Here is a 26,205-nt window from a genome sequence, read left to right as displayed (position 1 = left end):
AGTAGAGCATGCTGAACTGTATAGTTACCATATGTACAGTAGAGTATGCTGAACTGTATAGCTGCCATATGTACAGTAGAGTATGCTGAACTGTATAGCTGCCATATGTACAGTAGAGTATGCTGAACTGCATAGCTGCCATATGTACAGTAGAGTATGCTGAACTGTATAGCTGCCATATGTACAGTAGAGTATGCTGAACTGTATAGCTGCCATATGTACAGTAGAGCATGCTGAACTGTATAGCTGCCAGGTGTACAGTAGAGCATGCTGAACTGTATAGCTGCCATATGTACAGTAGAGCATGCTGAACTGTATAGCTGCCATATGTACAGTAGAGTATGCTGAACTGTATAGCTGCCATATGTACAGTAGAGCATGCTGAACTGTATAGCTGCCATATGTACAGTAGAGTATGCTGAACTGTATAGCTGCCATATGTACAGTAGAGCATGCTGAACTGTATAGCTGCCATATGTACAGTAGAGCATGCTGAACTGTATAGCTGCCATATGTACAGTAGAGTATGCTGAACTGTATAGCTGCCATATGTACAGTAGAGTATGCTGAACTGTATAGTTGCCAGGTGTACAGTAGAGTATGTTGAACTGTATAGCTGCCATATGTACAGTATACTGAACTGTATAGCTACCATATGTACAGTATACTGAACTGTATAGCTGCCATATGTACAGTAGAGCATGCTGAACTGTATAGCTGCCATATGTACAGTAGAGTATGCTGAACTGTATAGTTGCCAGGTGTACAGTAGAGCAGTCTGAACTGTATAGCTGCCATATGTACAGTAGAGCATGCTGAACTGTATAGCTGCCATATGTACAGTAGAGTATGCTGAACTGTATAGCTGCCATATGTACAGTAGAGTATGCTGAACTGTATAGTTGCCAGGTGTACAGTAGAGTATGCTGAACTGTATAGCTGCCATATGTACAGTATACTGAACTGTATAGCTACCATATGTACAGTATACTGAACTGTATAGCTGCCACATGTACAGTATACTGAACTGTATAGCTACCATATGTACAGTATACTGAACTGTATAGCTGCCATATGTACAGTATACTGAACTGTATAGCTACCATATGTACAGTATACTGAACTGTATAGCTGCCATATGTACAGTAGAGTTTTAAGTGTGAGTTAACTATGGATATAATATACTGTACTGTTATGTTGCAGATCACAATGAGTCTTTACCCGTCTCTGGAGGACATGAAGGTGGACCAGTTGGGCAGAGTAAGTACGCTTTAGTCCCTTCTTAAACATCAAATATATTTTACCATCAACCAGTATTGCATTAAATAGTATGTTATGTATCATGTATATATATTACACTACAGTGGTCCCTCGGTTAACGAACGGTTCGGTTAACAAATTACCTTCCATAAGAATCTTCATTTTGGTAACGAACAAAAATTTGATTAACGAAATCCTTACGAACATCACGTTTTGTTGTGTGCATCAGCTGCTGGGCCAGTCCGCCAATTCAGTAATCTGTTCTATGTTTACATTTGTTTCCAGTGAAGTAAATATCAATAAAGTTGTGCTCTTTAATATTTTTTATATTAAAATTATTAGTGATTTTAACATTTATTTAAGATATTGATAATATATGCAGTACTGTACAGGGAACTAGTTTTTTGTGCGCCCATCAGCAGCTTGACTCAGCCACAAGGCATCAGTTGGGCTTTGTTGACAGTGGAGTGAACATCTATTTTGTTGGTGTCTTGAATATTTTTGCATTTTTCATTGAAATTATTGGTCATTTGAAATTTATTGAACATATTGATAATATATAGTGCAGTGCAGTGTTGATTTAAATAAAATAATCTTGAATTACACCTAGTGAACTTAAAATTTTATTGGTGATTTCTCTTCCATCCCCACTTCCTTCTCTTCTCTTCTCCTCCACTCCCACTTCTAATTCCCATCATCATCAACCAGGAACCTTCTACATACACACCTCAAAGTGTTCGTTAACCGAGGGACCACTGTATATTTACCATGTTCAAGGGTGGCAGGACTGTGCAGGTGCAGCCATTGTAAACTCTTGCTGTATAATTTTATTTCGTCCAAGTTAAAATGGTTAATATCTCTTTAAACAGATTTAATATTTTTTTTTGTTTTATAAAATGTGGATGTATTTCATTAACAGTGTATCAATATATTGTTGAAATTATTGTCAGAGTTTGTGGCTGTGATTATTCTTAGCATTTTCACATCTTTCATTGTAGATCTGAATACATTAGTACTGGGCCTGCACTGTATTGTACTGTGACCCAGAGAGCTCTACACTATACAGGTATTCCTCGCTATATGAATGGTTTAGGTCCCAGGAAACCATTTGATAAGTGAACATATGGGAAAAATAAGGTTCAGTTTCCTAATGACAAGAAAACTCCCAAAACATGAAATCAGTTCATGAACAACAACAACAAAACATAAACCACCAAAATAAAAAATCGTTACATGCAAACTACTAATATATTTTTTAAATACAGTAACTAATTACAGCTCCTCCCCGACTTACGACGGGGTTAGGGACCCAAATCCAGGACTTAAGTCGAAAATGCTTAAATAATACATAAAAAATCGAAAATGGGTGTCTCTTTTTCTTCTCAGCACCACAAAACTCTCACTTTTAAGCTTGCCAGCCATTTTAAAGTGAATTACAAACAAAAATTTTGTCTGTACTGACGTTGGGACTCGAAATTACGTAATTTGACAAAATTTGGGTACGACTGAGGCAGGTCGTAAGTCGGGTGGAGCTGTAATTGTTAACCATAGTTGTGTGGGTGGAGGGTATGGTGTGGGGAGACACCACGCAGTCACATACCTAGAGGTCTTGTGAGGTGAGGTGACTTCAGGTCAGTTGGCAGTGGCCATGACAGTGGACTTACCCTTTGATCTTCTTGTGTCCATTAGCACCTTGACCACCCACCTCACCCAGCCTTGCCTTGCCCCCCTCCTTCCTTCAGGGGCTTGGTCTTCCTGTAGACATCAGTTGCTCTTTTCATATACCTGTACCCAAAAATGAATTTCAAAGAGTTGTGATTCTAAGACGCTACATAATTTTGCCTTAGATATAAAGGAAAGTGTCTGTAGAAATGTGTGATGAGTGTATTTAGAATTCTGCTAAATTTAAACTATTCACCACTACCCCAACACCCACCAATGTTATGTGGTGAGAAAAATTCAGCCACTCATCAATTAGAATAAAAAAGTGACATGACCACAGCCACGCCCCAGTTAGAGGGACAGTTGAGGGTGAGTCTTAGTCAGACTCGGTCACTATGGAGGCAACAATCATCCACAAACTCCTTAACTGAGCTTGATAGCTGCTTGGCACGCCCAGGGGGTGGAATGGAGCTACTGAGGTCTTTCCTGACATTATGTGACTTATCTCTGAAGCTTAACACCCCACTACCTGCATCTGCTGCCTGTGAGTGTCTGTTTAGTCATACTGGGCTTAATATTTATTATTTAAATAATTTATTACACCTAAGGGGGCGACAAGCCCAGTCACATGACCCTGCGGTCAGACACTAATACATTGGTACGGTACTCGTGTCTTGCAGGACACGCTGTGACTTGTGATATGGAGACAATATTGATATGATTTAAGGACAAGGGGAGTTAGCACCCACCAAAGTGTGGGTAGTGGACAATAATTAGATCTAAATTATTACAAAATAGTAGGTGGTGACATACAGTGGTCAGTGACTCTCCCTGTGGTAGGAGGTCCCTGACAGTCAAGACAATAGTGTTGATGGGTGTTAGTGTTGGGACAGTTTACAGGAAGAGAAGTGCAGGTCATCCCCCACCTCAGATAGGTCTGTATCCTCACCTAAGGCGAGCAGAGACAACATTATGTCTGGACCATAAGTCCACGTTGACAATACTTGTGTGGATAAGGAAGAAAGTGATCATAGTGCTGGATGGATATAATTTCAGCCCGTTCACCATCCCTGCGGTGGATTGTAGGGAGAAGAGCGGCTGAACGTATTCTCTTTGGGTAGGTCACGATGGGCTTATATTTAGGCCTAAAAGATCCTGATTGGACAGCCATAATTTTGAGAATCAGTTATTGATTAATCTTAATAGAAAGATTTGCGAATAAACTTGTGTAATGTTTAGCTAACGAGTCTTTTATAATTTATTTAGTATTTATTTTTACATATGAGATGATTAATAATTTTGTTGTTACTTTTTAATTTTAGAACTTGAGTAAGATACTTTTTTACTTCTACCTGAGTAACATTTTGCCATTGTAACAATACTTTTACTTAATTAACAAAGTCTGGTACTTTTTACCACTGATAGTATTTTAAGAAAATTATGACTACAGGAGGAAAATACACACAAAAGTTTTTCTGAAATATTCCCTGCTGCAGTGGGGGTGTGCAGGGCCGGCTCCATCAATGTGCAGTAGGTGCAGCCCCCATCACTTAGGGGCCTCCTGAGTACAATACTGTATTGTTTAGTGGGATTCATATTTCAATTCCAATGTGGTGTGTGCATCTCACAACTGGAGGTGAGCGTGTTTGAGCCATCAGGCACCAGAAAGTCTGGCCTTTGGTTGTTTCTGTCTTTAAAAACTTAGCAACTGATACTGATTTACCTTCCTGAATTATCTTTTATCGAGACGGTGTTCTCAGAAAATCGGGAATATGTGTGGGTGAGGGACTGGGCACTATGGGAGGGTTGTCTTAGGAATGGGGGCCCCAACCATTATCATGAACATGGCCCCAACTAGTATCTTGTACTTGGCCCCAACCATTATCTTGTACTTGGCCCCAACTAGTATCTTGTACAGGGTGTCTCAGAAGCCTTAGGAATGTGTCTTATATGCCATAAAATGCAGTATGTTTAACTACCCAAAATTATGAGTTGCAAAACAACCATAACACAGCCCACACCTTAACCTGGTAAGGAGAGGGCGAATTTCTGTATCTGAAACGTTCAAATAGTGAGGGATGCCATTACTGTACTGTATACATACAGTAATGCAAGAGTTAAGAGAGTAGATTGGCTAAAGAATAAAGCCATGATGCACTAGATCATAAAAATGTGAAATACTGTACCGTAGTTTATCACATACGGAGTCGACAATGTGTTAAGAGACGCAGGTAGAGCTGCTGTTGTAAGAGATGCCGAGAGGCTGGTGGGAGAACTGCCGTCGGCTGACCCATGCAAGCTTGGAAAAGGGTCATAAAATGTTGTTGTTGATATATTTTGTCAACTTTCAGCCTTTTCACCATTTCTTGATAGACTGAGTTGTCTACATTACACTATTCTGGGTTCCCACAGTCATTGAAAATCCTGGAAAAGTTATGAAACTATTGTAATAGTCATGGAAGATTTTGAACAACTTACCAACCATGGAAAACACCAACCATGGAAAACACCAACCATGGAAAACACCAACCATGGAAAACACCAACCATGGAAAACTAGAAAAGAATTGTATAAAATTATGATTTATGTGAAAACCCTGGAATGTTGAGATGGATATATTATGTGATATTGAAAGGCAGGAAGCCCTGTTCAGAGGGAAGAGAGCAGCTAGATACTGACGCTGTTGGCAAAGTTCTGCGGAGACGGTTTGGATATGTTGAGATCAATTGGGTCAAGAGGAGCAGTATAGTAGTGTGGAGAGCCAGGGAGAGAGGTTGTAAGAAATGACATTGGAGTTGGGTACCTTGGCAAACCCAGGCAAGTGTGGACAAGAAAGTTGATCAGGACCCATCTGTCAGTATGTGAATGGTTGTACTGTACCCCGAGACAGTATCGTTAGATATTCTGTCGCTACACTTTGAGATGCTTTGATATGATTCCTATTACATCATCATAAGGCCTGCTGGCCATATCAGCAACAGCTGGAGATAGGGGGGTGGGGGAGTCATCCTTGTATGGTATACTAAATACTTCACTGTAAGAAGAAGCCCATAAAGCTACCGTATATTTATGTATGTATCGTTCAAAAACGTATACTGTACTCGGTTACTCATTCATGCTCAACGTTGCAAAAATAGATCTACCCAGCCTAGCCTTCAAAAACAGTTGGACTAACATAGCTCAGAAAAACCTTGAATCACATCGACCTCATGCTAACAATACTTATTTAGGGGGACTGCACATTAGTGCATTTTGTATGGATAGTTTGTGACCATAATCATAATTATTTGTGTTGTGTAATTTAATTATTGTAATGTTACAGGCACAAGCCCAGCTGGTGAGTGAGATGACAGCATCACAGGGTGGCCCTCTTGCCACGGCCCCTCCAGTACATGATGCTCCACCCCCCTACCCCCTCCACCCCCCTCAGGCCCAGCCCAAGGTACAGTACCACAGTTCAGGTTATTTATTATGTTTGGTATCAAACTGTGGAGTAATTAGTATAAAGATGATCCTTTGTAAAGGACTTCTGTAATACTGTATTAAGACTTCAACAGCCCGTCGGGCGAATGTGGGACCCGTCAGGTTGAACGCGATTGTTCTCTATTCGGCCAAAACCTGCGGAGTACAAAAATTCCATATAATTTAATTAAATCACTTATAAGTTTTGCAGGAAAGTGTCAGATTCATTATTAACAACTACAGGGGATATTTATGACTATGTTCAGCAAAAACACACACACACCAAAGACATTGTTGTAGAAGATATAAATTAACAGTAGTAATATCTCGTTAGCCATAAGCCCTCTTAACCACAACTCTCAGACAGACGGATTCAATAGTTTCTGGAAAATCTTTCCCAAGGGGCATATTTTGGGGGAAAATTCTAAGAAAATTTTTTCGATACCCAGAAAATTCCAGGGATGAGAGTTTTTCTGGCCTTGAGAGAGTCGTCTCGTTACCTGGAAATCTCTCATTCCCGGAAGTGCTCTGCACCAATTGTTGCGGCTAATGGAGATATCACTGTACTGTATTTGAAAAACTTGATTGTGGTATTAGAAAATTGTTGCTTCATAAGAGTTTGCTGGTGTGGGTAAAGTTGGAAGTTACCTCCATGTTTCTTTTTGCAGCCTGGCCTGGCCCTCTTATACCCTGCCCTTGATGACTACATGGGGTTGGAGTTCACAGCTGATGTAATTGCTGCCAACATGCCAGAATACCTCCCAGTCGCTACACCACAACCTGTAAGAATTATTTATATAAGATAATGTTTACTTGGACTCGGATGACTGATGAACTTATTTTTTGCACTCTGGTTTATCTGACCTCTTAATAAAACTCATAATGCTAGGCGATTCAACATTGACTGCACACAGCCGTTGACACATTTTGTTCACTGTGAGTAACTGTGAAGGAGAACTGTCCCACCTCACTTAACATTTCAAACTAGTTACTGATATATCCCAGGTCTTACTTATATTTGAGATCAACTTTCTTGTTACAGTCTAGCAAACTGAAATGGACCTGAGGATTTGTATGTTAGGTTTCCTTTCATGTGATGCTCCTTGTTCTACTGATGAACACATCCAGCCTTTAAAGGTTTAGTTCTTCTGTTGTAGCTAATAAAAGAATAAAATAAATCCTTATTGTGAGTTTTGAACACAACTATCAGTAATCATTGACCAGGTTAAAGTTATCCACATTTGGTTTGGGTTTTCTTTTTTCCATTTATAATTTATTCTGTTTTTTTATCAAAATATACAAGAACTGTATAATCTATTTGATATTTTTACTGTATAAAGGAAATAACACTTGGAAACATTAGATCATATGAATGAATGTAAGTAGGAGTTGACGATGTGCGGGTACAGTAGTAGTAGTATATGTTGTGTTGTGAGTGTAGCTATAAGAGTATACTTACTGTATTCTTACAGAGTGCTGTGAGTATTGCCCCATCTGTGATGCCTTCTGGTATTGTGGCACCTCTGTCAGGGTCTTCTGTTGGCCTCTATAGAGCTCAGGTCACTAACAGCATCAGAGAGGTAAGTTCTTACACGTGCTCTTTTTTCAGTGCAATATTTTTAATTGTCTTATATTGTTTTAATTTTGGAACTTGTTAGATTTAATTTAGAATAAAAAAAATTTATAATAATGTATTTTTAGAAATATTTTTGTCCTTATTCGTTTAACTTCTTTTTATAGCATACATACTTCCTATGTGCTTTGGTGTCATAATCCCTCATTCCTTAAAGGTAATTGTTAACAAGTGCATAGTAGAGTACATGGCTTAACAGAGGAATAGATAGTGCATGACTTAAGTTAACATGGCATGTCCTTGATACATTAACCATCAACAATTCTCTTACAGGAATTTACTGAATATTCATTGTCTTGTACTGAACTCTGAATCATATTTATTAATTGTTTTAGTACAGTATTTTTATGGTATGGGATTACATACATACATACATTGTTCATACGTATATCTTTACAGTTAACAGATATTGGAATTGTTAGATAAGAAGTTGCTTTATATACACCAGTCTCACACTACTGTACTACCAATACCTTCATTGTTAACAGTAGGTAGTCCCGTATCTGTCACTTTCTCACGGTAAAAACTTGTGCTCACCGGCTTCATGCACTGAGGAAGGTAGAGTAGGTGCTGCAGCTTCTTGGCCTTGTCTGCTGCTTCTGCTTCATCTAAGGTCGTATCATTTGACCTTGATCGTATTATTATTATTTTATTTTATTTTTTTTTGGTACAGATCTGTAATGCATTGTTGTTGTGTTTACATTTGTAGTTAAAGTAGTGAAGATAATGCCGATATAGCTGTAGGTTTATGTTAACATCTAGGAGAAATGAATAGAATAGGTCAGAGACAAAGATTACAGGTACAGTGAGTTCTGCTATAACGCGTGTTTTGATAACGCGAATTTGCTCTAACGCGATTTATGAATTCGGAACAATATTTGTATAACGCGATCGCTTGTTTGCTATAACGCGATTTTTGCTTACTATTTCTCCAATTTTGTGGTATTAACTGTGAATATGGTAAAGAAGAATATCTCCAAAAAGCATTCTGATGATAGAATTCCCGGTGATTATCGTAAAAGAAAGGATATAACACTTGAAGAGAAGCTTGATGTTATCAACCTCAAAATCACCCTTCTCCCCCATCAAGTTACATTCATATTTTTTCAAGGTAAAGTGTTAAATTTACTGTATGATTTCATTATTAGATATGAATGTAACATTTATTTAGACTGTGCTATCCTTTGTGTTAGGCTAACTACTAAATTTTTTCGATTTCGAGTAATCTGCACCTAACCCTATTTTCTCCATAAGCCCTGTTATTTCTATTACGCGATTTTCTATAACACGATATTTTACAAGAACACAATTATCGCGTTATAGCAGAACTACCTGTACTCCCCGACTTACGACGGGTTAGGGACTGACATCCAGGTCGTAAGTCAAAATGGTCGTAGGTCGGAAATGCTTAAATAACACATAAAAAATCGAAAATGGGTGTCTCTTTCTTCTCAGCACCACAAAACACTCACTTTTAAGCTTGCCAGCCATTTTAAAGTGAATTACAGATGAAAATTTTGTCTGTGTACTAACTTTGGGACTCAAAAATACGTAATTTGACCAAATTTTGGTACGACTGAGGCAGGTCGTAAGTGCGGGTGGTCGCAAGTCGGGGAGTACCTGTATATAGTATACGGTAAAACCTATATCAACCGACCCTCGATTAACCGACTTTCGGATTAACAACCGATCCCAGACCCCTAAAATAAATAAATAAATCGGCAATAAAATAAAAAATTGGAAAATCGATGGTATTTGATTTTTCCATATCCCAGTGCATATACAGTAGTGCTAAGATTAAATAAATGTTTGTTTACTCAGTGCATATAGTGCTAAAGTGGTTAATGTTTTAAAGTAAATGCTATTGAAATATGAATGGCAAATGAACAAAAATGAATAGAGGGACTTAAATGAGGTAGGTTAGGGAAAGGTACTTTAAAAATGTATGTTTTATTTCCGTAGAATTTATGTACTATTAACCGACCTTTTGGATTACGGTATCCGTCGGCCTCTTCCCCCCATATGTGGGCGGTTAAGCGAGGTTTTACTGTAGTATGAATATAAAAGGTGATGGGATATATTTTGAAACATCCAAAAGAGAGACCGATTCATTTCCTCACCAAAAGGAGTATTGAGGCACTTCAGAGATTTCTTCGATTGCTTGTAACTTTTAGGACAACTTTAGGTTAAGTGTATGGACAGGTATTATGAGTGTCAGTTTTTCAGATGGCCAAAGATTTTTAATTTTTTGAGATTGTGTTGAACAAACTTACAGTACATACACAGAGAACATGAAGTTGGATGTACAGTCACCCAAAAAACTATCTCTGCTGTTGTCTCGGAAGGGTTGTCAAAATCCTTCGTTCGTTGTCCTATTTGTTCAACACAATTTTGTAAAGATGGTTTTTTGAGTGACTGTACAGTGTGCCTGTCTGTCTGTCTATTTCTGTTGATACACTTTTCATGGGTCAGTGGTAGTAAACTGTGTCACTTATGTATGAAACGGCAAGACATCCAGAATGTTTATAATCACTCTGGTAGTCCACATAGTAACCCATACGTAGACCACATTATTCTTCTGGACATGCTACACGTCATACTGCAAATTAAGTCCAAGAATTCAGCTTTTATCATTGTCCTCCTTGACATATTGTCTGATGAAATAATTATAATTTGATTCATGTATTATTGGAATATTGTTCTTATTGCTTGTAGTGATGCCCCCTCTCCTCTCACACACCCCCCCCTCCTAAACTCATGGTTGTGTCTCCCACATTTGTGTTTTAATATCAAGTTTGCTCAGACTCAACTGATTTTATTTAAGATTTAAGTTTCATAACAATGGGAATGTGTTTTCTGTGAAGTATATGCCTGTGAAGTTGTGTTAACGTTGAAGGGTATACCAAATATCATGGTAGACTTGAGCTATGAATTATGATGAAATTTTTAACAATTGGATTTTATTGGGCTGGGAAAATTATCTTGTTTGGGTAAAAGTGGCAATAAGTTGCTAGAATAAGATGCAAGTTCAAGCACTTTACTGTATAAATGAAGGCAAGAATACTTAAGTAATTTGTTCACAACTGTAGTAAAGCTAAGTAGTGTTTTCTGAGTTGTAGATTTGGTTAGTAGGTGAAGTAAGAAAAATAGGAATAAAACACGGAGGTTATCACACACAAGGAGGAACACTGTTATAAGGGTGGAGTAAAACATGGAGGTTATCACACACAAGGAGGAACACTGTTATAAGGGTGGAGTAAAACATGGAGGTTATCACACACAAGGAGGAACACTGTTATAAGGGTGGAGTAAAACATGGAGGTTATCACACACAAGGTGGAACACTGTTATAAGGGTGGAGTAAAACATGGAGGTTATCACACACAAGGAGGAACACTGTTATAAGGGTGGAGTAAAACATGGAGGTTATCACACACAAGGTGGAACACTGTTATGAGGGTGGAGTAAAACATGGAGGTTATCACACACAAGGTGGAACACTGTTATAAGGGTGGAGTAAAACATGGAGGTTATCACACACACACTGTTATAAGGGTGGAGTAAAACATGGAGGTTATCACACACAAGGAGGAACACTGTTATAAGGGTGGAGTAAAACATGGAGGTTATCACACACAAGGAGGAACACTGTTATAAGGGTGGAGTAAAACATGGAGGTTATCACACACAAGGTGGAACACTGTTATGAGGGTGGAGTAAAACATGGAGGTTATCACACACAAGGTGGAACACTGTTATGAGGGTGGAGTAAAACATGGAGGTTATCACACACAAGGAGGAACACTGTTATGAGGGTGGAGTAAAACATGGAGGTTATCACACACAAGGAGGAACACTGTTATGAGGGTGGAGTAAAACATGGAGGTTATGGAACACTGTAAAACATGGAGGTTATCACACACACATCACAGGTGGAACACTGTTATGAACAGGGTGGAGTAAAACATGGAGGTTATCACACACAAGGAGGAACACTGTTATGAGGGTGGAGTAAAACATGGAGGTTATCACACACAAGGAGGAACACTGTTATGAGGGTGGAGTAAAACATGGAGGTTATCACACACAAGGTGGAACACTGTTATGAGGGTGGAGTAAAACATGGAGGTTATCACACACAAGGAGGAACACTGTTATGAGGGTGGAGTAAAACATGGAGGTTATCACACACAAGGAGGAACACTGTTATGAGGGTGGAGTAAAACATGGAGGTTATCACACACAAGGTGGAACACTGTTATGAGGGTGGAGTAAAACATGGAGGTTATCACACACAAGGAGGAACACTGTTATGAGGGTGGAGTAAAACATGGAGGTTATCACACACAAGGTGGAACACTGTTATGAGGGTGGAGTAAAACATGGAGGTTATCACACACAAGGAGGAACACTGTTATGAGGGTGGAGTAAAACATGGAGGTTATCACACACAAGGTGGAACACTGTTATGAGGGTGGAGTTATAAAACATGGAGGTTATCACACACAAGGAGGAACACTGTTATGAGGGTGGAGTAAAACATGGAGGTTATCACACACAAGGAGGAACACTGTTATGAGGGTGGAGTAAAACATGGAGGTTATCACACACAAGGTGGAACACTGTTATAAGGGTGGAGTAAAACATGGAGGTTATCACACACAAGGTGGAACACTGTTATGAGGGTGGAGTAAAACATGGAGGTTATCACACACAAGGAGGAACACTGTTATGAGGGTGGAGTAAAACATGGAGGTTATCACACACAAGGTGGAACACTGTTATAAGGGTGGAGTAAAACATGGAGGTTATCACACACAAGGTGGATCACTGTTATAAGGGTGGAGTAAAACATGGAGGTTATCACACACAAGGTGGATCACTGTTAAAAGTTTTAATACATTACTATACTAATTTTTTTGTTTTATATTTGATGAATTTGTTGTTGTAATTAGTTTTCATTATGGTAAACAAAGGAAGCCCTGATGTGAGGTATTGATCTCCCTAGGTGACGGTCTGCAAGGATGCTGAAAGTAAAGTGGGTATGCGTGTTAAGTCTATCAACAAGGGAGTGTTTGTGTGCCTTGTGAAGAAGAATTCTCCTGCTGCTCTTGCTGGTCAGTTTTAACTCTTGTTGTTCACATGTGCAAAAAATTTATTGTCACTGATGACTTTATGCAATGAAATTCATTAATTTTTTTATCTTGTTTGTTAACTTACCAGCTGGTCACATCAGATAGAGAATGTATTACAGTGTAGATGAGACATTGTAATGCTTCTTTTACCTAAATTGATTTGTTAATTAGCTTTGTGTATTTTGTTATTTATGCCTGTAGGGCACGACTGTACATTGACTGTTGTCATTTGAAAGTAAGTGATCTTTGGTGTGGAAACTGTACGGTAATGTTGTGGTGTTCTCAGGACTACGCTTTGGAGACCAGATCTTGCAGATCAACGGTGAAACAGTGGCTGGCTACTCCATGGAGAAGGTTCATGACATACTCAGGAAGTGTCCCACTAATGGCATCAACCTAGCCATCAGAGACAGGTCAGACATTTACTTTATCTCATAATGTACTCTTTTTTTAAATGGGAATTAACCCGCCTGGGCAGGGGTCATTGATCCATATCGGGCCTGGGGGGTGGAAATATAATAATAAAATACATAAATAACTTGCACCATAAATATATACAGACATGAAAACATAAAACAGATCAAGAGTGAGAAATGATATACATGTTTGCAATAGTAAGAGAAACAATTGAGACCCTGCAATTGTGTGTAAATGAGGCAGAAAGTCACATCAGCAACCTGGGACTTGGTCCAATTTTTGTGATGCCATATGGCAGCAGGGTCTACCATTAGACAACACATTATGCTTCCAATAACTTCCCAGGCGGTAGTACCTCCCTGTTTGACTTGTAAATAAAAAGATAAGCTGTATCAGAAGGTATTCACTCAGGATACGTTCCTGAGAGCTTTCAGCAAATCAGCTGAAAAGAGGATCACTGTAACATACTGTTTAGTATTTGATATGGAGATAATCACCTTTTAACATTACAGTATTTATTACCTCTGAGTGATACACGATGGATTGATTTGGCTACTTGTACACCTAGACAACTGATTAATGAATAAATCCGGGAATATACAGACACATAATGCACTACAATATTATTTACTAAGACACTGAAGACATCTTGTGGTAAGCCCGGGATAGTTGGAGAGCACTGTTAACATGGTGAAGGAGAGTGGTCATCTGTTCTAGGTTTGTAAACAAGAAATTTAATATGATGCAATGACTCATCTGGGGTGGAGTGTGGGACTCTTTCGGGAAATATGATTATTTCGTGATAATATTATATCAACCCGGCACCAAATGAACCTAAACATTATAGGGATTAAGGAGAAATTGACGAAAGTCGTGTTAAAAGTATTCCTGGGGGAGGGAGACGCCCACCCGTGCTACCTCCCACCTCTTGCTCCCAAGTATGTACACTCATCTCCTGATTTTTCCTTTAAGGCACGCAAGCACATTGGAATGACATTTCAACAAATTCTGTGGTTACCAGTATAGTAGAATGCCAGTTATCTGGAGTCCAGGTAACTGGCAGATTCAGCTAACCAACACCAAAATTAAATACTGTACAATAATAATTATAAACCAAAAAATTCCACCAAAATCGGCTAAAATCTTATATTTGAATACCATGCACAGTGGGAATGAGTTGCAACGTTTATTGCAATGATAAGCAATAAAATTTATACATAACATATCATAAAATACAATAGCACATAGTACTTTTGTGCAAAAAATAGATCCTTCAACACTCAAACCATCATCTTGGTGACATGACACAGTTCAGCCAGACAGTCACCCAGCTGACTCACAGATGTGTGTGTGCCATGACATCACATGGGGAAGGAGCACTGCCACACAGTTATAGCCACCGTCTCCACCCATTCACTTCCCACACATACACGCACAGTGAAAACAGTTGTTGACAACCATACTTATGCCTGATTTTCTTGACTGTCCAGAGAAGCAGGGTTACATCCACCCCCTGATAGATTTGCTTTTTCCGGACTGGGGTTTACACCAATTAGTCCAGTGTATTGAGGTACTACTGTACATGCTATTTGAAAATTTTTCAAATTACCATCACATTTTGCTCATTAAATCACTTAACTCTGAACCACATCGTTTATATAGAAGTTTGGTGTTATTAAGTCAGTTGTTTAATTTTGAAACCATTTATAACTTATTATTATTAGGGAGGTCAGTACTGTATTCAGCATTTACTGCCCTGTAGTTTGAACCTGCTGTTCACCCTCCTTGCTTTGCTGTTATCCCTACTTTAGTAATAGTTTCAGGAACACAACCCCATCGCTACACGAGGGATACCACGTACAAGACATCTCTAGAGTGTCAATGAGTTTTGCAAAATGGGTGACATGATTAGCGCTGAAGGTGGCACTGAAGCTGGCGTAGTAGAGGGAGTCAGAAGTGGCTGGAAGAATTTGCTACATGTTAAGAGTCATATTAGTTATTACATTAAAAATAACAGTATCACTTTCCCTTTATTGATATACTGGGCCATGGGGGCATTGTATTCCCTAAAATATGTATAACAGATGATTATGGAAACTTTTTCAAGCTTTGGTTACATATTGTATGTAAGTTAATGAGACATGTAAGAGGGACTTTTATCTCCTCAGGCCATTCGAGCGAACAGTAACACTCCACAAGGACAGCACAGGCCATATTGGATTCCAGTTCCGTGATGGTGAAGTGACAGCCTTGGTCAAGGACTCGTCTGCAGCACGTAATGGACTTCTCATAGATCATCATCTTCTGGAGGTAAGTGGCTAATGAAGTGAAAGGTGCCCTAATTATTATGCCTCCAACTTAAGAGTATAAGGAAGAACAGTATACTATAGTTGCACAAGTCCATCTGTATCACATCATGAATACACTGTGAAATCTCCATTAAACGGATTATATAGAGAGAAGTCCGTTAGATCTAATGGTATTTACATCATGAGTCCATTAGATGTGAAAGCTTCATCTGAAAGACTGTTGGACTGCGTACTGGTATGTGTTAGATCGAGGGTCCGTTAAATGGAGATTTCAGTATATAGACAAATTTCTGTTATCATTTTCTAATTTAATTACAGGTAGACTTAGAATTTGAGGAAGGATTTACATCAGACTAAGTAATAATTCAGAACATGAAGTGTAGAAGAACTTGTGTTATGTACCCCTTGGTGTCATAGGTACTGTCATTGGTTTCATTAAGGCATGTTATTTTATATTTGAGATATCTTGCTGGAATGAAAAAAAAAAAAAAAAAAATTTGATGATGATCTTGCAATAATATCTTAGTCACCTCTGAAAACGAGATCATTATAACTACACTGTGAGGTAACTTGTGGTGTTTGTGTCACTGTACATTAACAAATGGATCTACAATACCCTCAGGATTTATGCCAAAGCTGCATTTTTGAAGATAGTCAGGTTAGCCAGTGTGACTCTCTCGACCAAACACCTCAGGTTTCCCAGCTCCCGGTTTCCTCCTGTACCAACACTGGATAGGCCGTCCGAATGGCTAGTAATCTGATTTGTGGTGAAAATTATAAAAATAAAAAAACGGGAAAAATGCATGAATCTAAGTAATATCCACATAAGTAATGATGTAATAGGTTGTGTTTTTTTTGGGGGGGGGGGTGGCACTGCTGCATCAACCCTTATTTTTATCTTGATATTTTGACCATTACAGCATTTTTTTTTGTTGTTAAATTGTAATGGTAGACAAGGCTGTGATTCTATCTTCAACATTTTATATGGTAAAGGGATCCTTCTGTGAACATGACCAGATGAGAGCATAGAAGGACACATAAAAAGACAAAGTTAAGTCAGGGAAACATAAAGATTAATATAACAAGGTGAGTGTGAAGCTGCAGTGCCTCCATCCTAGGGTACAGTTGTGCTTCTACTTGTGGATGGTAATGTCTTCTGGCCATTTATGGTACTGTATACAATATGCTGCCTAAGCTAAGTGTTGTTCTCTGCATCGGTAAACAGTCGTGTAAAAGTGGAGATAAAATGATATTACTTATATAGTACTTTATGTGATGGTATGAAAGGGGATGTGGGAGATATCTTTTCATTACAGTTTGATGGTGCTCTCAGATGTTTCGGATCTGGGAAGACGTGGTATATTTTTTTTTTATAAACTAGAATGATAATTTTGTTTCATTTGTATGTATTGGCTTTCAGTGCAGTAATGTGAACTTTATTCTTATTTTGTAGATTAACGGGCAGAATGTCGTTGGGGTGAAGGATAAGGATATATCCGCCATCATCAACGAGTGTGGACAAGTGGCCACTGTCACCATAATGCCGTCCTTTGTTTACAAACACATGATGAAGCACATGGCAAGCTCTCTTGTAAAGTTTATGGATCATTCAGTCCCTGACCTGTAAAAGTGTACCTTCAGCTCTAATGACTTAAAACAACTGCAGTTTTATTGGCCAGAAGGAGCAGTAAACTGCTCATTAAAGGGGGCGATGGACCAAAATGCATGGGCATTGTTTAAAACATAAGGAACTGTAGGACTCTTTGTCTTCATATATTTTGCTATGATTGTAAAGGAAACAGTAGGATGGGTGCAGAAACCTTTCATTTTATGGGATACATTTTATGCAATTTAAATATGGTTTATCTGTTTAATGTTTGCAGTATACTAATTCCTGGTATGACCAAGTGATTTGGGTGTCCATAAAGTTGGTATACATTTACAAAAATTACTTAAATATAATTATTGATAGTGTTTATTATGTTTTCTTCCCAGAACATTTTTATTTCATTATATGTAATCAAATTGTCTGGTCAAGAAGAGATATATTATAGTAGAATGGTGAGTGACTGCTGTGTCCTAGTTTATTTTTAATCAGTACAGGTACTGCCTTACACATCCTTCATTCATATCATACACAGCTTCTCTCAGCATACCTCTACACATATTCCCACTGACCGAGCATTAAGAATCACATGGATTTGGTTTCCCTATTGTTTGTTTTTATGAACAGATAATGTATTTCCTTTGCATTTTTTGGGTTTGGTTACTTATTGAGCATTACTCTTACCTTAAAAATTTTAACCTGCCACACAAGGTGAACAGAGACCATCTTACTCCTTCACTGAATGTATATAAGGGTGCAGAACACTTGGTGGTACTGTGTACAGTAACAGTTGCATCATTGGGAATCCAGGGCCATGTAGCAACATTAATGCTCGGTCAGTACATGCTGATGGTGTATCGTGTTACTTTTAAAATATAGTAATAATTATGGTAAAATCACACCACAAATGCCATAAAGTATACTAGCTTAATGAACACCCCATCATAGGGTTAATGCTACAACATTAAGTGCTTTACATGATGAAAGGTGATTGATGACCGCTGTTCTCATACCTGCTGATGATGCCCACAAACAATTAGCTTTGACTTGCAGTTAATCATAGATAATGTACTATTCTTAATATTCATATAATATACAGTAAAATGTAGTCGTGGTAAAGAAGGGAATACTGGAGGAGGTTAAAGATGTGTGTGATGTTAAGTATGAGTGGTGTGATGGAGAGAAATAAGAGAACAATATGCAAGAAAAGGTGAGGAGAGAGAGTTGGGTAATATAACCGAGGGAGGGGCCGTAAATTTGGAGGTACGGAACGTGTAAATTGTGGAATGGAGAAAGAGGTTTGCTGAGGTGGTATGGACATATGAAAAGGATGCAGGCAGAAAAGATGACAAAGAACATGTAGGGGGGGGGGGAGGTTAGTGACTGTGTGGAGGAGGCAAAGATAGAACAATTTGTTTAATGAGAAGGGAAATAAAATAGTTTAGGAGGTATGTAGTGAAGGCTCTTCTGCTGTAGCCATGTCATAGGAAGCCACCCAGAGGAGTGTCGTAGATAGGGTACTTAAAGAAAGACAAGTGCCATGCAAGTGATTATTTAATCTGGACAGGTAAATGATTTTGTTTGATGGATATGAATTTAACACAATTCCAGTCCTCGCATAATGTAGTGGATTTCACAAGTTGTGTGTGTGTCTGATATGTTGTAATTTCAGGATTATTTAAACAGCCATATTCAGTCATTTCTATTTACTGCCTTTCATTCAGTTTGTAATCATTTTATATTTACATAGTCTCATCTGTAAATGTAGTCCGGTGTCTTTCATTGCAGTGACTACTGGCACAGAACTAGGAGTATTTATGACCAAGTCATTGGAAAGATCCTTTTAAATGGAATTAAACAGTGAGGTGTTCTCTCTTGTCATATATTATGCATCCTCTAAGGATTATTAAATGGTATTGCAATTACAGTACCTTAGTGGAAAGTATAATTGGATTTTTAGTTGCACACTTTTTTAAGATCTTGCATAGTTGTAAAGTACAGTTGTCAGTTGGTTAGGTGTATTTTATATAAGAAATATCAGAGTGTTTTATCCTTCCATTACAATATTGTAAGTATAATCCTTATCACACTATTGAGCAGTTGGGACGACTGAGTGTATGGAATATAATCTCATATAGTATATGCATTATTATGGCTCTTGGAGAATGGTTGAAAATTTAACGTGTAATTGGTACCGATTTGATTGAAGTTTGCAATATTGTCAATATTACTATTGACAGGATGTATGCATGTTTAATTCCTCATGAAAATGATCATTTGTGCTTCAGATATTTGTGAGGTATGTGATAACCTGTAGTATGGAAATATAATGTATAGTCTTTATTATAATAAAAATTAAATGTGAAAAATAATTCATGTACCAGCCTTTTTTTTTTTTACATGTACAGTAGCTAAAACAGCTATCTGTGCAGGTGGGGGTCGATATGGTCCGAAATTTTACGTGTGACTAGTGACAGCCCTCGTATACCAAATTTTATCGTCCGTGGTCTCATATTGTTTCCCACAAAGTATGCACAGATAATTGTGTTAGCTGCTGTACAGGCAGTCCTTGATTTATGAAGGTTCAGTTAGCTAATTATGAATTATGAAAATTTTAATTACATCCCTTGATTCAATTTACAAATGAAAACTTTGAAGTTACAAAAATAAATTTTATCTTCATGATTTCTTCACAACTAATAATAAAAGTACAGTAAAGGTATACTTCGATAATACAGTGGTCCCTTGATTAACGAACACAATTGGTTACAGAGAGTCGGTTGCAAACTGAAAATTTCATTAACTGAATATTATTTCAATGGGATATTGGGTAATCAGTTCCAACTCACAGAAAAGGTACATACAAAGTACTGTATACCGGTAATAGAATTAACAAAACAGTAAATATAAAGTAAATACAGTACTGTACAATAATAAATAAAAATAATAGAATACTGTATTTTAACTTGCTTTGAGGTGTGTATGTCGTATTCCCAGCAGCTTTGTTTACATATCAAACAGCTGATTGTAGAGGCAGTAGATGATGACATGCCATATTCTTTACAGTGTGCATTGGTTCTAATGACTTCTTCGTGTTTCATTATTTCTGCACTGTATATTATCAATATGTTAACTAAATTTCAGAATGACCAATAATTTTAATGTAAAAATGCAAAAATATTCAAGAGACCAACAAACTGGATGTCCACTCTACTGTAAACAAAGTTAAACTGAGAAGCGTTGTTGGGTGATTCGATCAGCTGTTGGGCGCACAAAAACTGTTCCCTGTACTGTCTATATTATCAATATGTTAACTAAATTTCAGAATGACCAATAATTTTAATATAAAAAATTAAAAAATATTCAAGAGACCAACTTTCTTGATATTTACTCCACTGGAAACAAATGTAAACATAGAACCAATTACTGTATTGGCAGACTGGCCGACCAGCTGATGCACCCACCAAGGCGTGTTTCTTGTAAGGCTGTCGTTAATAGAAGTTGTATTCGTTAAGAGAACTGAAAATCCTTATGGGAGCTAATTCGTTAACCCAAATCTCGTAAATTGAACCGCTAATTAATGGAGGGACCGCTGTGTATACAGGTATACATTTTTGCTACCTATATGCTTTTGTTTCATTAAGTTACTTTATACTTTACTCTCTGCCAACTCATGTTTTAGTCAGTTCTTGAATAACTAAGTCTCTGGGTTATCTTTTATTTACAGTAAAGTACAGTACACTGTCAAGTTACAAGGATTTTCTGAAACACACTGGAGTTTTTGTTTTATTGTTGCAACAATTATCTAGAGCTAAGACTTTATCTACCTCTGAGGGCAAAAATATATACTGTAGGTGCTTCTCAGGTCTAAGATGAATCTATTTGCTGGCCTGTGTGAACGAAGCCAGCTCATCAATATAAGAGGTTTCAGATCTGACTTCTTGGCCAGGCTTCAAGCATGTGCCTTAATATGCAATACCGGATGAGAATTACACTATAATAAGCATAAATGTGTACGAAGTTATTGTTATATACAGTGGTCCCTCGGTTAACGAACACAATTCGTTCCAGAAAGTCGTTCGTTAACCGAAACCATTGTTTCAATGGGATTTTGGGTAATTGGTTCCAGCTCACCGAAAATTACATACAAACTAAAAATAAATACAGTAAAGTACACTTACTTTGAGGTATGCATGTAGAAGGCTCCTGGTTGATGATGATGGGAATTACAAGTGGGGCTGGAGGAGAAGGGAGAAGAGAAGGAAGTGGGGGGTGGAAGAGAAGTCACCCCATGCTTCATGCCGTCATTTCACCCATAAAATTTTAAGTTCACTTGGTGTAATTCAAGATTATTTTCTTTAAATCAACACTACACTGCACTTTACATTGTCAATATGTAAAATAAATTTCAGAATGACCAATAATTGTACTGTAAAAACGTAAAAATAGTTTATGTTCAAGAGAGTCTCAAGCAAGATGCTTCCTCCACTGAGCAGAGACACAAACTGACGCCATTCTGGGTGAGTCAAGTGGCTGTTTAGTGCACTAAAAACTAGTGCCCTGTACTTCAATTATGTTAAATAATTGTTAAAATGACTAAAAATTTTAATATAAGACTTGGAAAATTATTGAATAGTACAACCTTCTTGATATTTACTCAAACGGGAACGAATTTAAGCCCTAAAACCGAGTACTGTATTGGCGGACTAATACTCCAGCTGGTGAGCAGGCGAAAACATGTTGACACGATTTCGTTAACCGAATTTTTTTCGTTAATCGAGTTGATTCTTATGGAAGGTAATTCGTTAACCGAGGGATCACTGTACTATGTTGTTATGCATATCTATAACATTGCATGGTGACCACTTACACCGAGTTCATAATTACCTAAATACACTATACCCTCGTTGAGTTGACAAAAAAGTCGGCTCTGGTCCCCTCAAATTACTGAAAAATCCGAAGAAACAGAGTTCGGAATGTTTTTACAAGATTCAACAATTTCCGATTTTTTTTGTTCAATTATTCGTTCAATTTTTGAGCTTTGCCTTGGTTGTCATATAAAATAATACACTTATAATTACAGTACAATCATAAATATAATCTAAATTTACAGTCCCCTTCACTAGTGTGTTTACAGGGGCTCGTCATATAAACAATCCACAAATATTTGTTTTAATTTCATTCCATGGCATGTTTACACGGGGCTGCCACACTGCACAAAACCCGACGAGCCCCTGTAAATGTACGCGTGAAGGAGACTGTACATACAGTAATAATTAAGTAAATAATGCAGTAATAAATAAACATAATGCTATGAGGTGACGATGCGAGAGGTGAAGTGACAAGACACTTGTAGTGGATTCCTCCCCTACAAACGCTTGTCGCTGAGTAGCCGACCCCGCAAATTCCCCAGTGTATGCCTCGTGGTCTGGGTCAACCAGCGCCGCCTTACACGACGGAGGTCAACTATTAAGCCACGCCTACCTCCGCTATATAAGACCTGACCTCGTGGTGACCTAGCTCTCTTTCTACCTACAGCCAGTCTTCAAGTAACACCACCTCCTCCGCTCCTGCCTGGCGGCCCTCGCTCCCACCGGCGAGCATGGCGACCCACAAGCTGGTCCTCCTCTGAGCATCCTCACCAACCAGGTCTCAATACATCACGCTTGTAACCACACTGCCACTTCCCAGCACCAAGCTGCATTGTACATCCAATACAATATGTATACAGAGAGCACATTGTGAGTTTCCTTTCTCCATCCCATCCTGAGTGTGAACCAATATCTCATACCCCACACACATAAACAGCACAATTAAACTATTGTCTTATAACATTATAATTTCTAATTTCTGCTTTAAAATTAAATGACATATGGTGGCTCTATTTGGCTACTTTTGTACTTAGACATCTCATCAATGAATAAACCAGGGCATATGGAGATATTTTATACACAATAATATTTATGAAGTTCTGATAAATATACTGCAATATTATTTACTAAGTGCTCAAGACAGATCCTGTGGTAAGCACCAACCCTCTTGAGTAGTGACAACAACAGTGCCTCAGTGAGTGCTGGCAACAGTGTCAGGTAGAGCAGTGTCAGCTGTTACTATAAGGGCAGGGATTCTCTGCCACTCTTAGGGCGGAGATTTTCTTCTTTCCCTTATATTCTTATTTCATACTTCTTTCCTTGTCTTATTTCCTTCATTTGTTCTGTCTAAATATTTCAGTTCATGGTCACTTCAATAACCTCAGTTCTTTGGTAGCATGGCGAGGGTTAGGGCACATGGGTACTGTAATTCTAGTATCAAGTCACTTGGACGGAAATAAAGGTAAATACTAGGAGAAAAGAATACCCCTAATATACTCTAAGAAATGGTTTATTAATATGAAAATAAATTAGGTGAAAGATGTCATTAACATACAACTCCAAGGTTCAACTCCTCGGCTTTACTCATCTGCAGTTCCACTACTTCTTACAACATTACTGGATGGTACATTACATTAACACACAGCTACAAGGATCAACTCCTTGGCTTTTACTTATCTGTAATTCCAAGTGGGTACTCTCGCTTCTTACAACATTACTGGTGATACATGACATTACATTAGATTACAAGACAAACTTACATCTGATACCTTCACTAGACTATTGTTAGTGCATATGGAGGATGCACTCACAACACAACACCTTATTACTGATACCAACAATTTCCATGGGTTCACTACTCAACAGGGGATAATTATATTCCGTTAATTATCCCCAAACATATACAACAAACACTGTGGACCATACAACTGTACGGGGTGTCCTAGGATATAAGACGGGCATCTCTAACAACTGACGACCTCTGTTGTGGTCGGTTGTAGTCCGACACGTGGCGAGCGTCTGAGGTCCATGGCCCACGAGGCGGACTTGCAGTTTTAATCATGTCGAATCAGCGACATCGTCCACTACAGCAAATTGGTAGGTATCCACCGACTCCGGGCAGTCGGTGGGATGTTCAAATAGCCCACACACTGGATCTGAGAACAATTTGTAGAAGTGTCACGGGAAGGCTGATGATGACTCAATCACCAACAATCTTTCGTCTAGCAACGTCAGACGACATTTACGTTATATTAATTCTTACACTGGGTAAATGACAATTTCACTGTTACAACATGAACACTCATATTCACACAATTGATTAAGTTAAACTGAATGACTATATCGGCGGGGAACACTCGTTAACATACCTGAGAACAATTTGTAGAAGCATCACGGGAAGGGCTTCTCCCTTCAAGCTCAGGTTTATATACCCGTGAGTTGCCAGAGGTGGCTTCTCACTCAATGACAAAAATCACATTCAAATCAACTACTACACATTCAAAGATGACCCTCAGTTGACACAGGTCTGGCGAATTACTTAAGTTGAACTAAAAATTTTATGGGTGAAATGACGGCATGAAGCATGGGGTGATTTCTCTTCCACCCCGACTTTCTTCTCTTCTCTCTTCTCCTCCACCCCCACTTCTAATTCCCATCATCATCATCATCATCATCAACCAGGAGCCTGCTACATACACACCTCAAAGTAAGTGTACTTTACTGCATTTATTTTGACTTTGTATGTACTTTTCGGTGAGCTGGAACCAATTACCCAAAATCCCATTGAAACAATGGTTTCGGTTAACGAAATTTTCGGTTAACGAACGACCTTCTGGAACGAATTGTGTTCGTTAACCGAGGGACCACGGATGATAGGTATTGGGATATGTGTGTTGTCGCCTTACACTACGTGATAGTAATGACCTAATCGTTTATTTTATTCCTATATGCCAACTCACCCCGTGTTGGATACTGAATGGCGGTGGGTGAAGAGACGCATACCAACCCTTTCTAGATATCGGGAGTTGTACGTATAAATTCGGAAGTCATCGTACCCACCCTGTCAGAAATTTTTTTTAGCTACTGTACATGGACCACATTCTTCTCGACCTCGACTTTGCCACCGTCTACATAGACAACATTCTCGTCGCATCTCCGACGCCTGCCGAGCATCATCACCACCTACAGCTCCTTCTCCACCGCCTGCAGAACAACAACATGAAAGTTCATCTTGTCAAGCGTGTCTTCGGAGCCTCCTCCATTGACTTCCTCGGCCACAGATTCTCGTCGATCGGCATCCAACCCTTACCACAGAAGGTAACTGCCATCAAAGAGTTCCCCAAACCTGAGACAGTGAAGAAGCTCCGAGAATTCCAGGGTTTAGTCAACTAGTACTACCACCGCTTCATTGCCCAGGCTGCTAACATCCTGGCTCCTCTCCACAATCTCCTCAAGGGACTCCCCAAGACATTTCACAAACCTCTCACATGGACTCAAGAGGCTTTTACAGCATTCAACAATATCAAGCAGCACATCACACGCCTTACCCTGCTAGTTCACCCTGCCCCCAACGCCCGGACCACTCTCACAACAGACGCTTCTTCTACTGCCGTGGGCGCCGTCTTACAACAAGAGATCAACGAAACTCTCATGCCCATTGTCTTCTTCTCACAGCGGCTCCAACCACCTCAACTCAAGTACAGCGCCTTCAATCGAGAACTCCTGGCCGTATACCTGGCTGTCAAGCATTTCCAGCACTTCCTCGAGGCCCGTCAATTCACCATCTTCACTGATCACAAGCCCCTCATCCCTGCCTTCGCTTCAGCCTCTGACACACACACACACACTT

The 26,205-nt window shown here is 38.7% G+C and overlaps 1 protein-coding gene and 1 long non-coding RNA gene across 8 annotated transcripts in view; both read left to right on the top strand.

The window, feature by feature from the left end:
- Positions 1-19,856, top strand: part of LOC121862061 (syntenin-1-like) — a 28,090-nt gene extending 8,234 nt beyond the window's left edge. For all 3 annotated transcript variants that reach the window (XM_042359996.1, XM_042359994.1, XM_042359995.1), the window contains exons 2-9: positions 1,204-1,260; positions 6,245-6,364; positions 7,053-7,166; positions 7,857-7,964; positions 13,026-13,134; positions 13,439-13,565; positions 15,738-15,879; positions 17,332-19,856. In XM_042359996.1, the coding sequence (XP_042215930.1) occupies positions 1,210-1,260; positions 6,245-6,364; positions 7,053-7,166; positions 7,857-7,964; positions 13,026-13,134; positions 13,439-13,565; positions 15,738-15,879; positions 17,332-17,505 (945 nt within the window). In that variant the 5' untranslated portion in view covers positions 1,204-1,209 and the 3' untranslated portion in view covers positions 17,506-19,856. The remainder of the gene's footprint in view (positions 1-1,203; positions 1,261-6,244; positions 6,365-7,052; positions 7,167-7,856; positions 7,965-13,025; positions 13,135-13,438; positions 13,566-15,737; positions 15,880-17,331) is intronic.
- LOC121862062 lies at positions 9,556-12,491 on the top strand. 5 transcript variants are annotated; one of them, XR_006088164.1, is made up of 4 exons: positions 9,556-11,182; positions 11,235-11,546; positions 11,591-11,902; positions 11,990-12,491. It is a non-coding gene; the product is annotated as an uncharacterized LOC121862062 (long non-coding RNA). The 5 variants fall into 5 exon arrangements; XR_006088165.1 differs by having other exon boundaries at positions 9,556-11,494; XR_006088163.1 differs by having other exon boundaries at positions 9,556-11,546; positions 11,695-11,902.
- Positions 19,857-26,205: the final 6,349 nt, after the last annotated feature.

The sequence above is a fragment of the Homarus americanus genome, unplaced genomic scaffold (genome assembly GCF_018991925.1).
Source record: "Homarus americanus isolate GMGI-L3 unplaced genomic scaffold, GMGI_Hamer_2.0 scaffold25013, whole genome shotgun sequence".
In the NCBI taxonomy this organism is placed as follows: Eukaryota; Metazoa; Arthropoda; class Malacostraca; order Decapoda; family Nephropidae; genus Homarus; species Homarus americanus.
Note: the sequence above shows the minus strand (reverse complement) of the source record. Positions and strands in the feature narration are given on the sequence as shown.